General features: G+C 30.9%; 1 protein-coding gene across 2 annotated transcripts; it reads left to right on the top strand.

Annotated features, from left to right (window-relative positions):
• The first annotated feature begins 123 nt into the window (after positions 1-123).
• LOC139487743 (coiled-coil domain-containing protein 6-like) lies at positions 124-15,411 on the top strand. 2 transcript variants are annotated; one of them, XM_071272785.1, is made up of 9 exons: positions 124-378; positions 1,302-1,451; positions 2,429-2,557; positions 3,999-4,102; positions 4,675-4,832; positions 6,828-6,984; positions 8,188-8,300; positions 9,042-9,178; positions 11,843-15,411. In XM_071272785.1, the coding sequence occupies exons 1-9, from the start codon at positions 157-159 to the stop codon at positions 11,909-11,911; spliced, it is 1,239 nt and encodes a 412-aa protein (XP_071128886.1). In that variant the 5' UTR covers positions 124-156; the 3' UTR covers positions 11,912-15,411. The 2 variants fall into 2 exon arrangements, with proteins under 2 accessions (XP_071128886.1, XP_071128887.1); XM_071272786.1 differs by lacking the exon at positions 9,042-9,178.

Raw genomic sequence — 15,411 nt, 5'->3', positions numbered from 1 at the left:
ATTGTTTCTCTGATTAGCCAATACTTTTTTGAAATATCTGCAATATGTTCGTATTAATTTGATTGTCAAAATTTCACACATTTTCAGAGTATTTTGAATGTTAGATTTTTAAATTCGAAAATACAAATGATCACGTTTTGAAAGAAAACAACAAAAATGGCGGACAGTGCGAGCGAGCTCGAAAGTGATACGAGCTCTATTGATGGGGGCCCTACGCTTAAACCACCATCTCCAGCAACATTAGAACAGCTTCAGAAAAGAATCGAATCATTACAGCAAGAAAACAGAGTTTTAAAAATGGAGTTAGAAACATACAAACTGAAATGCAAGACGTTACAGGAGGACAAAAAAGAACTCCAGAAAGCCAGTGTCAACATTGTTAGCATATAAATTTTAAATGTTAATTTATTTGAAGAAATGCATTTTCGCCCCGTATATCTTTTGAAATGTTCGTAAAATGTCTAATTTTGATCAGGAGTTGAGTTGTCATTGTTGTATTTTGTCACTAACAGGACTTTCATGTCTCTTTGTCATTTCTAAATTTAAGATATGATTCATAGACTTTGGTACATGTATACAATGTTTTAGTTTGTTTGATAGGAACATCAGTAAAATAAGGCATGATTTTGAATTACTCTATTATTATGATTAAAATTCTGATTGATTCAAATCAAAATGTTTTATAAGATAATGTGGAAAACCTGGCAAATAAGGGATTGTTCCTCAAATGAGTTATCCGCTTTGGGATTCTGTGTTCACAGCAATTTTCTGATTTGGCAGCCCTCAAAATATCTATTCAAGCCCAGGCAAGTCTATTCTGGGGAAAAAATGCCAACCACCTATGAGAATGATGAGGCCCTCATGGGGTTGTCAAAGTAATCACATAATCATTTTTTTTACAAATAAAATCACATAATCATTAATTATATTTTAAACAACAAGCACTCACATAATCAAAATCTCCATGAGCATGATCTAGGAGGCTCACCTCCTCCAAACTTGTGTCCTTTACACATGTTATAAACAATACTTTAATATTAACATTTATACATACCTTTCCCCGAAAAATATATATACATCTTATTCTTTTTCTCATAAATTTTATCACATTTTTACAAGTTATTTAAAAAAAAAATCACATTTTTAAAGCTTTCTGTTACAGAAGGTTTGAATAGCAAGAGTGTCTTATTTTTAATTAATACACATTTGATAATTTCAATAGTCTTATATGATATATACATGTACATCTTGTTGAATGAATAGATCGGTCATTTTATAATAATACTGTTAAAATATTGTAGCAAGCCAGAGCTGAACAAGAGGAAGAATTCATTAGTAATACCTTACTAAAGAAGATACAATGTCTGAAAAAGGAAAAAGAGTCATTGGCTATGAATTATGAACAAGAAGAAGAATTTTTAACCAATGATTTGTCCAGAAAATTAACACAGGTAAAGTTTGATCATGTAAACTTAAATGAAAAAAAATAAACGATTAGGTGGTGTTACCTCTTACAATGTCTATCCAAATTATTTTGCAAAGAATTCTGCTCAAGCCCATGCTAGGGGCCGTCTTAAACTTGCAGTGAGGTGCAAGATTTTTTTTGCTCTCTGTTGTATACCTGATTGCTTTGAGGATGAAGAACAGCAATAAAAGCTTTGTCCCTTTGCTTTTTGTGGTTTTTTTTTTTGCTGTGCATGAACTGATTTTGTGTCATGGATGTGTATCCCATATCCTTTGTTTTTCTAGAAATATATTAAGAATTTAAATTTGATTTATTTTTGTACTAATGAAGTTCATACTTATTTTAAACATCTGATGTTTAATACCTCGGATTAGTAAATAAAATTGAAAAGAATACCATGCATGCAGTCGTAGAGTTCTGTCACAACATATAAAGAGTATTTTGACCCAGAGTTTAATGGCTTTTTAGGATGTTTGTTAATACATTGAAAATGTCCACCTAATTTTGTGCAGCCATTTGGTTAGTTTTTACAGTTTTGTGAAATTCATTCCTTTTTTATGAGCATTCTTGATGGAGGTATTGTTTTGTAAGTCAGAGATGGCTCTGATGTCTGATGGTCTTTTTGGGGAAAGTGGTAGGTCAAAGGGCAATCAAGACAGATTACATGAAAATTGTCTAACCAGAGCTGACAGTTTCTGTCCCAAATCCTAGATTCATTGTCAAGCTAATAAATTTCCTGCATCACCCAGATTACAATCAATGTTGCAATGTATATTGGTACATAAGCCTGGGAAATAACTGTTTAGCCTAAAGAATTATTGGATCAATTTATTCCAATCATACAATAGAGTTTTGGTATATTTTGGGCCATGCCATTTACCTTTCAAAATAAAGGACAAATTATTGTTTTTGTTATAAAAATTGTGTTATTAAATTCTTGAATAAATCTTATTTGATTTACAGCTTAGGAACGAAAAAGTTGAACTGGAGGAGACATTAGAAAAAGAACAAGAATATCAAGTTAACAAATTGATGAGGAAGATTGAAAAGTTAGAAAGAGAAACCTTGTCTAAACAAGTGACTCTTGAACAGGTACATAGTTGTGAACAGATTTTTTATTTTATAATGAAATTATTCCTGGTTTGTTATATTGTGTTATTAGTTCCCCTAATATGCCCAGCTGGGAAGTCTTGGTTTTCATTAAATACCTGTAATATTTTAAGTTGATTGGAAGACATTTAATGATCTCTTAAGCATACTTAGTACCATATTGATAGGACATGATTATTCACGCTACATTTATTTAACTGATTTGTTGAGTACTTGATGTAAACTTGACAGTACAATATACCATATCAATCATGTACACCGACTCCATCATAAAAATAGCAGACATATACATGACCAATAATTGCTAATATCATTGTTACAACAAATGTATTTGAACTCTGGTGGATAGCTGTCTCATTGTCAATCATACCACATCTTCTCATTTTAATATACAAACAAAGACAAAACAATAACTAACAATGCATGGTGTATTGTTAAACACCTTGATAATATGCAAATTAATTGGTGTTTGTGAAAAAAAGGAACTGAAAAGAAACTACGTAAAAAGGCTTTTATTGTTTGCACCCGCTTCTCCCCACAAAATATTAGGTAATAAAACTTTTTGTAACTGTTAGATAGGGTCTAATGAAACTCCGGTAATTTCAAATCCTGTGCGGTCGTTTGCAGTATTTTCTTTGAAAAACCTGTTTTCCATCATCAAACAGAAGCTGAAACTGCTTGTAAATGATTCTAGAACGCTGTTAAAATAAGTTTAATTCACTTAAAAAACAATTTAGAAACTTGTGTATGTTTAAACAGGAAAATTAAAAAGCATGTGTAAAAGAAGAAAATAATCAGTGAGAGTCGAAATCTGTACATAACAGATATCACTATAATACGACTTTGAATGTAAAACAGTTCTATTCTTTTGTAAAACAGTCTTTAATATATCTATCACATTAATGTTTGAAGGATCTTAAGCTTATACAAACCATATTAGTCAGTATGAAACACCAAAATGGAACGAACAATAACTGATTACGTTTTGTAGTTTACAAATTCTAAGCTGGTTTACAGTTGTCTTTTACACTATGATTGTATCGTTTCAATCAATCAGATACCAGTTTATTGGTATTAATTTGATATTGAATAGAAATAACTTATTGATATGGATGAGTTAAAACTATTAGTTTGAAAAATGAAAAGAGCGCCCTCTACAATATCAATAACAAAGATGGCGGAACGCGTAAACAAACCACCTCGCCCTCGAAATTAAAATTTTTCTCTTATTTCTTGCTTATTGTACTCTATAGTCCGCATCCTGTCTCGAAGGTCAAATTTTGGAAAATAAAACCGCGGACTATACAAGCCTTTCTACGGTAGTCTGAACCTTCTTTTCATCCTTTTGTTACGTATACACATAACAAAAAAAATAATATGAAGTTTAAGATTTATTAATCAAACAGTTGTTTTATGTATTAAGTTGAGACGAGAAAAGGTGGAATTAGAAAATGCATTAGAACAAGAACAAGAGTCCCTAGTCAACAGGTTGTGGAAAAAAATGGACAAATTAGAGGCAGAGAAAAGGTATGTTGTTTAATGTCTTCTATCATGGGAATCTTGTATCATTAAAAATAAATTGGGGGTCAAGGTTGAACTTGACTTATGATAAATTACAATCTTGATATATATTTGGACCCTGTATTAAAGTTGGAGAGAACCCTGTACTAATTTGTCAGTCTTTTAAAAATAACATTACTGTAGAAGGCCAAAGTTGCCTAAAATAAATCCTTCTTTTGCATGATACATGGACATTCCAAAATAAGAGTGAGTTCAATAATTGACTGTTTCATGCAGAATTCCTCCACAAGAAGGGTTATTGTGTATAATATATTCATTTTAGGTTGAAATCTTATGCTGGTAAAGTTCAAGGTAATGAACTATAATTTGAGTACCTTTGTTTCATACCTTAATTATTGATACAAGTTGGAGGGTTCATTATCTTTAGGAAGTGTGTACAAAAAACTAAGACCACACAATTTGGGGCTGTCAATGGATGCCCTCAAGCTCAAAGACATTTACTGTTAGTCAATTGCATTTTAGTGTTGGAAAAAGGATAGTTATAACTTGATACATGTGGTTGTATGTTTATTATTTAGATTGCTTCAGGAAAAGTTAGACCAACCTGTGACTGGACCTCCTTCCCCCCGTGATATGAACAATGGCGATACAGCACAGAATTTAACACAACATATAGAAAACCTTAGAGGAGAAGTCAATAACTTGAAAGACATGCTGCGGAGAGCACAAGTAGAACGTAAATATATTTCAGATAAAAAAGTGCAGGGAAACAAATAAGACCAACAGGCCAGTCTTGTTTCATTTTCCTACCTGAATTCCCCTTTTTCAAAATTTTCTTACTGTTCATCAGCCATGAATGGCCATAATTCAACAGTCAGTAGACTGATGTCTGTTTTTGTATAGCTTGCCCTGATAAAGTCTACTTGTTAAGGCTAGTTATTGAAGTACAGAACCTAGAATTGTACTTCATTTCCTGTATATAATGATAGTAGAGAAGTTTAATTATCTCTTAAATTCAAATACTGTTACAGCTCTTCTATAAAAGCATGCAAAGCAAACCTTTGATCAACTTGCTTGCTATGTTTGCTTGGATATTTGCAAACAATGGTTAGATGGAGTTTCAGTCTGTTTTATTATATACCAGGATTTGATTTGACAATAAAAATTGACATGGAATGAAGTTAATGTTTATTGTCCAATCAAATTCCAGTATATATTAAACAGACTGAAACAGACTACCTACCTGTTGTTTACAAACATAGCAAGCAAGTTGATCAAAGGTTTGCTTTGCATGCTTTTATAGAAGAGCTGTATAAAGAATGGAATTTTTGCAATGAAGATAAAAATAGGAATAAATATTTTATATCATTAATTTTATACGACGCAGAATTTTTGGGGGATCATATAATGGTAGGATGTTATCATCGTCGTCCGAAGACACATTAGTTTCCAGACAATAACTTTAGTTTTAAGTAAAAAGATCTTTATGATTTTTTTTAGAAGGTTTATACCACAAAAGGAAGGCTGGGATTAATTTTGGGGATGATGGTTCCAACCGTTTAGGAATTAGGGCCCAAATCAAGTATTTTTCTACTTTCAGAATAAACACTCGTGTTACGGAGTCGTGTATAAATATTTCAATTGCTCTGAAATTGTACCACAATGTTAAATACCACAAGTAGAAGGTTGGGATTCATTTTAGGGGTTATGGGGCTAACAGTTTAGGAATAAAGGGCCAAAACCAGCATTTTTCTTAGTTTTCAGACAATAACTTGCGTGTAAGTGTATGGATCTCTCTGAAATTGTACCACAATGTTCCATATAACAAAGGGAAGATGGGATTGAGTTTGGGGTTAATTAGCCCAAACATGTAGAAATAAGGGGCCAAAAAAGGGCCAAAAAGAAGCATTTTTCTAGCTTCCAGACAATAACTTGTGTTAAAGTGTATGGATCTCTCTGAAATTGTACTACAAGGTTCCATACTACAAAGGAAAGGCTAGAATTAAGATTTGGGGTTATAGTCCAAGGGGGGTTTCGATAAGTTGGTGGGGGGGATTTTTGTTTACAACTTTTTAACAGGATTCATAAAAAAAAATCAAAATTTTTCAAATTTCAATTGTTCAAGATGAAATCTTCAATTGCACACTGACAGTAATGAGTAATAGATTTGTAAGATTTTGACCACATTCATTTTGTGTCAGAAACCTATATTATGTCAAAAATTTTATCACAATCCAAATTCAGACAGTATCAAGCTTGAATGTTGTGTCCATACTTGCCCAACTGTTCAGGGTTCGACCTCTGTGGTCGTATAAAGCTGTGCCCTGTGGAGCATCTGGTTATATTTGTGGGAGATAAGAGTCAGTGATAGAGAAAAAAAAGCAAAAATAAAACTTGTCAACAGTTTGGCCTTTAAAACTATGAAATTAAAACTCCTTGAAAAAAACAACCTTTACCATGTTTACCTTGTAAGCTTCTGAGACTGAATTTAAATTAGTAGTTAAGCAGAAGTAAACATTAAATACCCATCAAATCAGGGTAGGAATATGAATTAGAAAAATATGAGTTAGAAATTATTGGAGATTAATTTGATATATTGAATCTATGACTAATTATTTCATCTATATAGTTCCACTGACAGCTATAATCAGTGAGAAAATGAATAAAAAGGATAAAATTCACCTGGAAAATTTTTATTATTCGATTTGATAATTAAAGAATATATTCATAGATGAAGAAAAAATGGCACATTATGCTCAAGAAGAAAAACACATAAGAGAAGAAAATTTACGTCTACAAAGAAAACTACAGTTGGAGATGGAAAGGAGGGAAAACCTTTGTCGTCACCTGTCTGAAAGTGAATCTAGTCTTGAAATGGATGATGAAAGGTATGTTTGATTTTAAATGTCATCTTATTGCCTAAAAACAAAGGTATATTTGATTTTAAGGAGGCTCGAGGGTATAAAAATTTCAGAAAAAAATCAAACATTTGTTTTTCATTACAAATTTTATTTATTTCCTTTTGTAGTTGTTACTTTATCATATGGTACAAAAATCATTCAAAACAATCAATTCGTGTTGGTCCCAGATGACTTTCAAAATGTTTACATCATTGAAAAAGTTCCAAATTATTTCCCTTTGGTGGAAAAATGCCATTTTTTGGCTCTAAAATTGAAGTATCTTTTTCAACTCATCGGTGACCTATCTTTTTTAATATAATTTCCATATAAGCTGTACTTAAACTAAATTATTGTAAAATTTTAGCGATTTTTGTAATAAATTTCTTTTTTTTTTCCGATATTGCCTTTATTTCTCCTATTACTTCAACAGAAAAAAAACACCTTTACAAAAATGTATGCTTCTTTAGAAGGCAGATTGTGGGCGCAAATGAACGGTGACCTCACTTTTTATTTTATTTTTCTATTAACTATAAGATAAAGTTCATTTATAGAAAAATATAGAGAAATCCTATATAAATGATTTAGACCCGGGAACCCCCTTAAGTGTCATCTTATTGCCTGAAAACAAAGAAACAATCAGCATTTTGCTGTGTATAAATCTGTCTCCCTTTCAACAAATGTAAAAATGATGTTTTCTGTCTTCTGGCCTCATACAACCTGAGACACTAAATTCACCAGGTTTGTCCAAATGGTATTATAAGCACAGGACAAAACCAGGCGCTGTTAATTATGTGTATTGACAAATACAATATTTTTATGCTTTTACATTTGTCCCTGCTGATACAAGTAATTATTATGGCTTGTACTAACGAAAGCTCCATTTGAAGTTGATGTGTTTAGAGACCTCTTATGTCAGTAAACCTTTCCTATCATTAGCTCAAAAGTCTGGACTTTTGTACGAATTTGATTTATAATATACTTTTTTTTAGATTATTAATAGCTTATCTCTGTGTCAACAGATTATAACATGAATGACAAGTAACTTATCTTACAAATGCCAGTGATATCAATATTAATATTTAGGATAACTATACAGAATTACTGCTATTCTTGAGGAAAAGGATTTCTCTAAGTTTTATTGTATAAATCCTTACTGCAGACATAAATATGTGTTGACACATTTGTTTACAGGCATTTTAATGAAATGACAAAGCAGCAAGATTTGAGTCATGGTGTTAGACCAAGAACAGTATCAAGTCCTATCCCGTATGGTTCTCCTAATACATCCAGACCTATATCTCCAGGTTAGTAAATGTATATGGTGCTAGCTGTAGTCATTGTTTGCATGCCCTAATATATTCCCAGTTGTATTCAAACTTCAAAACTCAATTCATAAACAATGTGAAAACAAGAAAAAATCTGTATCTGGTTATAAACTAATACCTATCAGACTTTGTTAAATAGGTATTACATTCAAGATGTTTTGAGGTTTGAATTTACACAAATACTGACATTTGTTCTTTAGGCCCACTATTAACAATGCAGATTTTATACACTTGATATAAAAATATACGAAATTGAATCTCAAATATAGACACCATTGATATTTAGTAGTTTTTGGGGTAAAACAAGGGGTATTATTTAAATATTCCGGTATATCGTCTAGTTTATCAACCTTTCTACCTTATACTTGGGATTAGAGCAGATATGTTTACAGTAAAACTCGGGGTATTGATTTAAAAGATCCTAGTCATTTGCATATGCATCCAAAAATAAGATTACTTTACATTCACTTATTTTGCTGTGTCAGAACAAAATAAAGTTCAGTTCATTTCAAAATAAGATTTAGGGTGGCATAATTGATTGCGTTTATCTGGGTAAAAATGGATAAACATAACTATACGTAGATTAATTTCCTAATTACCAAATTTGAAATTTTGAAGTGAATATGTGGGACCAAATAAAACTTTCTTTAATTTCCACACTTTCTAAAATGCCTGTGTACTTTTATTAAGTATTAAGAGTAAGTATGGATATAATTATAGGAGTGAATTATCCAGCGTTTAGTCCTCCAAGTCCCATGAGGAGGAGTACTGGTAGTACCAGCAGTACTAGTAGTGGAACATTTCACCCTCCCCACCATTACCCGGGAACGTCACCTCCTGTACATTCACCCATGCAGGTAATTATACCCAACACACACTTTATTTCCCATTCCAGGATGTAAATAGACATACATATTTACACTTAAACCTCTGAACATTCACCCATGCAGGTACCCCACACACATTTTATTTCCCTTTTAAGAATGTGAATAGGCATATATATTTACACTTTAACCTCTGCACATCCATTGAGATTTAGTGAAGTTTTTTCTTTCAATCAGAGTTATGTGTCTTAATATAAAAAAGATGTGCTATGATTGCCAATGCGACAACTTTCCACAAGAGACCAAATGTCACAGAAATTAACAATTATATGTCACCTTACAGCCTTCAACAATGAACAAATCCCATACCCCATCAACAGCTAAATATTAAAAGGCTCTGAAATGACAAATGTAAAACAATTTAAACGAGAAAACTAACGGCCTAATTTATGTACCAAAAACGTGAACAAAAAACTAATATGTAACTCAGCAACAAATGACAATCACTGAATTACATGCTCCAGAATGTGGCAGGTTAAACATTTTAGCAGGACCCCAACCCTCCCCTAACCTGAGACAGTGGTGTAAGTCTTTCACAGAAACTTTTAACTTCTCGTGTTTGACATAATAGATATAGAACATTTGAGTCCCTTTGCCTATCATTTCGGGCTTTTGTGACTGTTTAAAAACCCTACCGTACAAAATGGCAGTGCATAGTAATTGTTGTGTCAGTTTGTTCATTTGTTCTTTGTCTCATTGTCTTCAGTATGGATGTTTCTATATGTGTCTACCTGTTTGTACTTTGTATCCACAAATATTATTAAACTACAGACCGAATTTCAATAAAACTTTACCTTGTATTTTCTGTATTAGAACATAATCTGCACACCCTTTTTCACGGCATGAATTAAGGAAAAGGTTGTCACTTGTTGAAAAATTCTATTGCACTCATGTTGTCTGTTATCAGTTGCAGTATTTTCATAGAAAAACCTGCTATCTATTATCTAGTAGAAGTTTTGAATATTTGTAAATGATTCTAAAACACTTTAGGTGTGTTAAAAGAGGATAAGGTCACAAAAAATCAACTGGAAAAAATGTGTTGGTCATTCTCTGGAAATAGGAAAAGAATAAATTATTCAAAGTTTATTGACATGGTTAAATTTTCATACACTGGAAATAGGAAAAGAACAAATTATTCAAAGTTTTTTGACATGGTTAAATTTCCATGTCTATCAGGAATAATGTTTAAGCATATAATATAATGTCAGTACAAACCATAGTGCTTAGTCAGACATATGGAATTTACTTTTGGCATTCTTTGGAGAATGTGTTTGTGACCTTAAAATATCTTAAACTTGTATTGTTTTGTTCCTGTCTTATTAAGATTTCCCCCACATCTGCTTTTATTGCCTCCTGTCTGTAAGGGTACAGAGGGTATATTAATTCTTCCAGTCCTACCATCTGAAACTCATCTATGCTCAGAGACATTTTGTCATATAGTTTTCATACTTAGTAGGATAATCTTCCATAATTTGATTTGATTTTAAACATATTTTATTCATTAAGATATGAAAAGGATTGAGCAACAGGCACAGCCTATAAAAGCTCTCTCCTTAATACATGTACAAGGTATAATTCAATTATAACAACTGTATTTAAAATAATGCAATATAGCAAATATATGTTTACAGTGTTACTTACTAAATTCAAAGTATATTTAAGTATATAGGCAGTTACTCATCATTTATTCAAGAACCTTGAAACATGCAACTATCCTTTATAAGTCATTAGAAATATATCACTCTATATATATGTAAATGGCTTGAAAGAGACACTAAGCTTGCTTAGTGGATTAAATAAATTAATGTCAGGGAGTAAGTGGAGGGAAAAATAAAAAAAAAAAAAACTAAATGAAACTATCTTCCGTAATATTCACTTTACCATGCTACATTGTATAATCTCCTAATAAAATAGAGAATGGTAATTAGGAATTTCAAAGAGAGTATAAACCAACCATAGAGCAGAAAACAGTGGGCTTCAGTTGTCCTCTTAAGCAAAAATGTGTACTAAAAAATGGGTGCCACACAAAACTCCAAAACATATAAAGAACTAAATTTAAAAAAAAACATACAGGACAAACAAAGGCCTTAGGCTCTCCTGATTAGACACAAAAATGTGATGGGGTTAAACATTTTTATGCCCCTGCCATAGCGGAGGAGGCATTAAGTTTTACCCTTGTCTGTGTGTACATCTGTCAGTGCGTACAAAAGTTGGTTTCCATTCTCCTACTTTAGTTTGCCTCAACAAAATGTTATGAAACAAATTTGGATAGTGTTACTCGTACTGTTCTTTAGTTATGTCCCTCTACAACTTTATATTATATGCAAGCGGGGGCGTCATCTGTGTCCCCCTTTGATTTAAAGACCTTTACTCCCCCTATATCTCCTTAATCTTTTCTTGAAAATGACAGTATTGATTCAGGATAATACATGCAATATGCTAATATAACAGATGCATTGCGTTTGATTAGCTTTCAATGACAGTAGAAGACTGCATAGAAACAATGTCAATAATTCTCATTTTACGTTTTAACTAAATTTTGTCACTAGATACCATAATGGTAAATTGTAAATCTTATCACATGTCGGTTGATACTGAGGTTAAAATAGAAATGATCAATTTGTTTATTTTTTTCAGAAACCAAGACCTAGCAATGAAAAATTTGCTAGACCAAGCAGTTTTCCAGAAAGAAATGATAAAACCTGAAAGAAGAATTCCATTTCTTGTTTGGTGCTAAAAGTGATTTGTGTTTCACGCTTATCCAAGGCCAAGATTTCCAGAGCCGACAGGGGAAAAGACTTTGGTTTTGATTGTGCTTTGCATTATTTTTGTTATTTGCAGTCAGTTACTGTTAGAAAAGGATATTCCATCTGTTTGTTTTTACTTTATTGTTTATAATGGAGGCACTTCTTTTTACGGAATTTGATTTTCGATATTATATTTTTTGTTTAAGAGAGGGAAACACTGGAGTGTAACAGATAATTAGATTTAGCATGCTTGATCCAAGTAAACATATTGTCATTACAGATATTATATGCTTTTGTTGATTGTTAGTTTTGAGCACTTTATGATCAATTCCTTAAGCACAAGAGGAATAAACAGTTTGATGTATCAAATGTATATTGGCGAGTTGAATACTTATTGTGAAATTCAGTATGTTTGTGCTGAACTTTGTATTTAAGTTAATATCAGTATTTGCATGTTTTGAAATTTAAAAAAAATATTAAGATCAAACTTTTCTTATCCTGTAGTAACAACCAATTTTATTTAGGTGTTTAATTTTTTACAACTAATCAGTTCAAATTTTACTTTAAGCTGTTTAATTATTTGTTAGATATTGATATCAATTTTTCTGCAGTAAAATGGCTTACTTGACTATAGTCGTATCATAGTCATTGACATATCATCATAAAATTGAAGTAGAATTGACCAGTTTCATAAAATAATTTAAACCCTTTTTATTATTGGGTGGATATATCACTAATTAACAGTTATGTGTCTTAAAATGATCGATTGTGATTTCAAATGGAAGATTTTTACAAAACAGTCCCAAGAAATTTTGTCAGATATAGTTGCAACTGATAGTCAGTAGATTTTGTCTATTTAGATTTTTTGGAATGTTTCAAATAAGAATTGTTTGAAGATACATGTATCTTTCAAGTGTGTTATTTTTTCATCCAAGTTAAATTTGTTTTGAAGAAGGTTGTGTTGACTTTAATTTAAAAAGATGGTTGATGTAAACACACTACATGTACAAAAGTTTTGCTCATATATTTTAATGCTATGATATCATTCCATACTTTTAAAGACTGATCTTTTTTTTGTATTTCCTGTTTGTTATTTAATTGAAGCTTTCATTAGAACTGAATTGTATCTGAAACTGATGGATGATGTGAATGCATCTCAACATTTTGTTCTTTTTAAATTTTATTTGCACCCTCTTGACTAATGAATATCTTTTCAATATGCTTGTACATGTATGTCTATAATTATTGATATATAGATTGTATTAAAATCCTCTTTAGCTCAGTGTCTTGAAATTCAATTCTCCCCTAAAGAAAAAAGTAATTGTTAAAACATATACAATAGAAATTACCAAAAACCATATTAAAATTAAAGTTTTCTCCAGAAAGTAAACGCTGTCAGTATTTCAGTATCTTTTGGTTGTTGGGCTGCTGTCTAGTAGTACAGCTTTAAATTTATAATCATAATAGAAGTGTTCAAACCTCATTTTAAACACATTTCCAAGTTTGAAAGCATGTTTTGTTGTTGTATTGCTATAAAATTAGTAATAGACTTTAAGGAACAAATATATCTAAGTGTGCCTTTGTTTAGTGTGTTCTATCCTTCCTAGTTCAGTATTCTGATGCAATAATGTTTAATATGCTTAAGCCAAGATAAAACAAAAGTTTTCTGTTCTGTGATGGGTCTTTTATGTCACTGATAATGCTTTTTTAAGAAGGGAATTTTTAATTTGTAAAAAATATATGGGTGATATTGGACTTTTGAAAAAAGAATTTTTTGGATAAATGTACTAAAAAGTAAGTCTCAAAAAAGAAAGATAAAAAAGTATTTTTGCTGTAAGGGAAATTAGAATGACATTTAAATGATTCATTTCCAATTGTTTGTACAATCAAATTTGTCTTACTCACAAAAATGCTTGCAAATAATGTCATCATTTAAATACTGTTCTTTTTTCATGATTTTACATGATTTATTAGTACTACATTTCCTGCTTTTCTTTTAACTTTTAAAATTACCATAACTACAGGCTTTGTGCAGACAAAGAATATCACAAACAAAATGCTGCTTGCACATAATTCATAAGTCTAGTACATGTTTCTGCTAGTACATTAACATGGTCAAAATGAAATCTTCTCAAGTAGTTGCATGTTTACATTGTGTACGTTTAGTGGTGTCAAAGCCTATTTACTACATATGTCACACATTTACTTTACTCAGATAATGTTCATCTGAATATAACATGATGCATCTGTTTATTTATGTAGTTATGAATGGTTTGCACCCAACTGTCTAAATTTATAAGATGCCAAAAATGTTTTTTTCCTATATGAAGTGTTAAAGCAATTCCTTTATCTAAAACTGTTACTGTGTAATTTGTGTTTAATAACCAAGTTTGCTTATATTTAGTTCTTGATTGACCTTGAATCTTATATTTTGTCCTTGAAGCTTATTTATTGTTTGAATTGTCAGATATAATGGCAGCTATATAGATAAAAGCATTTATGTTGTATTGTGTAATGCATTAAGTAAATTGAAATTGAACATTTACTCAGATCCAGATACTGATATTAATTACAACGAAAAAGGATAGTAAATCTTATGGCCATTCTGTTCAGATAAAAGGTAAATTATTTGAGTTTATTTACACTGAAGAAACCAACTGGTTGTAAATGCAAAACTAACTGGTTCTGTGCATTCTTCTTTAAATGAATTACTTGTTTCAAATAATTTAACTCTCTAATGATAACGATTGCTAACAGAGCTCTATTTTAGAACTTTAAAATAAAATAACTCTTTCTGTCAGGTAAATCACTATAAAGGAATGATCAGTTGGATTGATTTCAACTGTTTAAAAGTCTGGACTTTGTTTTGCTTAATATATGAAAAATGATTAAATTTGCAAATATAGGTATCCTTATGCTTGATGTCATTGATTTTGTAATAATTAATTTTATTTTTTCTTAAGAAATCTGTTGAATGTGTGTTGTAATTAAAAGCAGTTGCTTGTGGATGATTGCGAAATGTTTGTTAGCCTGAATAGATATTTTCAATATAGCTTTATAGTTTTATAGATTTGCTTAGGTTTATCCCTTTTGTCTCTGGAAAATACCACTGGAATTTGTGATCCAGTTTATTTAAAGTTGTAATTTGTAGAAGTACATTTTTTTCTATTTCTGGTAAATTATTGAAGCTATCAGTATTTAATTTAGGTCTTTTAGTTACAGAGAGTGCAAAAAATGTATTTCTTTTTTTTTTCGTTTTTAAATGTCAGACTTATTTTATATACCGGTAAAGCTTGTAAAATATTTGCTTATTCTATCTTTTTTCTTTTAACATAAGGTAAACTACCATATTTGTTTGTCTGTTAAGCTAAGTTTAAATACAGTATTAGTTGATGAAGGACAGTTACTGACAAAGAACAATTGGTTATTAATCATTATCTTAAGTCACCTTATATCAAA

Source organism: Mytilus edulis, chromosome 9 (assembly GCF_963676685.1).
Source record: "Mytilus edulis chromosome 9, xbMytEdul2.2, whole genome shotgun sequence".
NCBI classification, from domain to species: domain Eukaryota; kingdom Metazoa; phylum Mollusca; class Bivalvia; order Mytilida; family Mytilidae; genus Mytilus; species Mytilus edulis.
The sequence above is the reverse complement of the archived record's forward strand: the minus strand, read 5'-3'. Positions and strand labels throughout refer to the sequence as shown.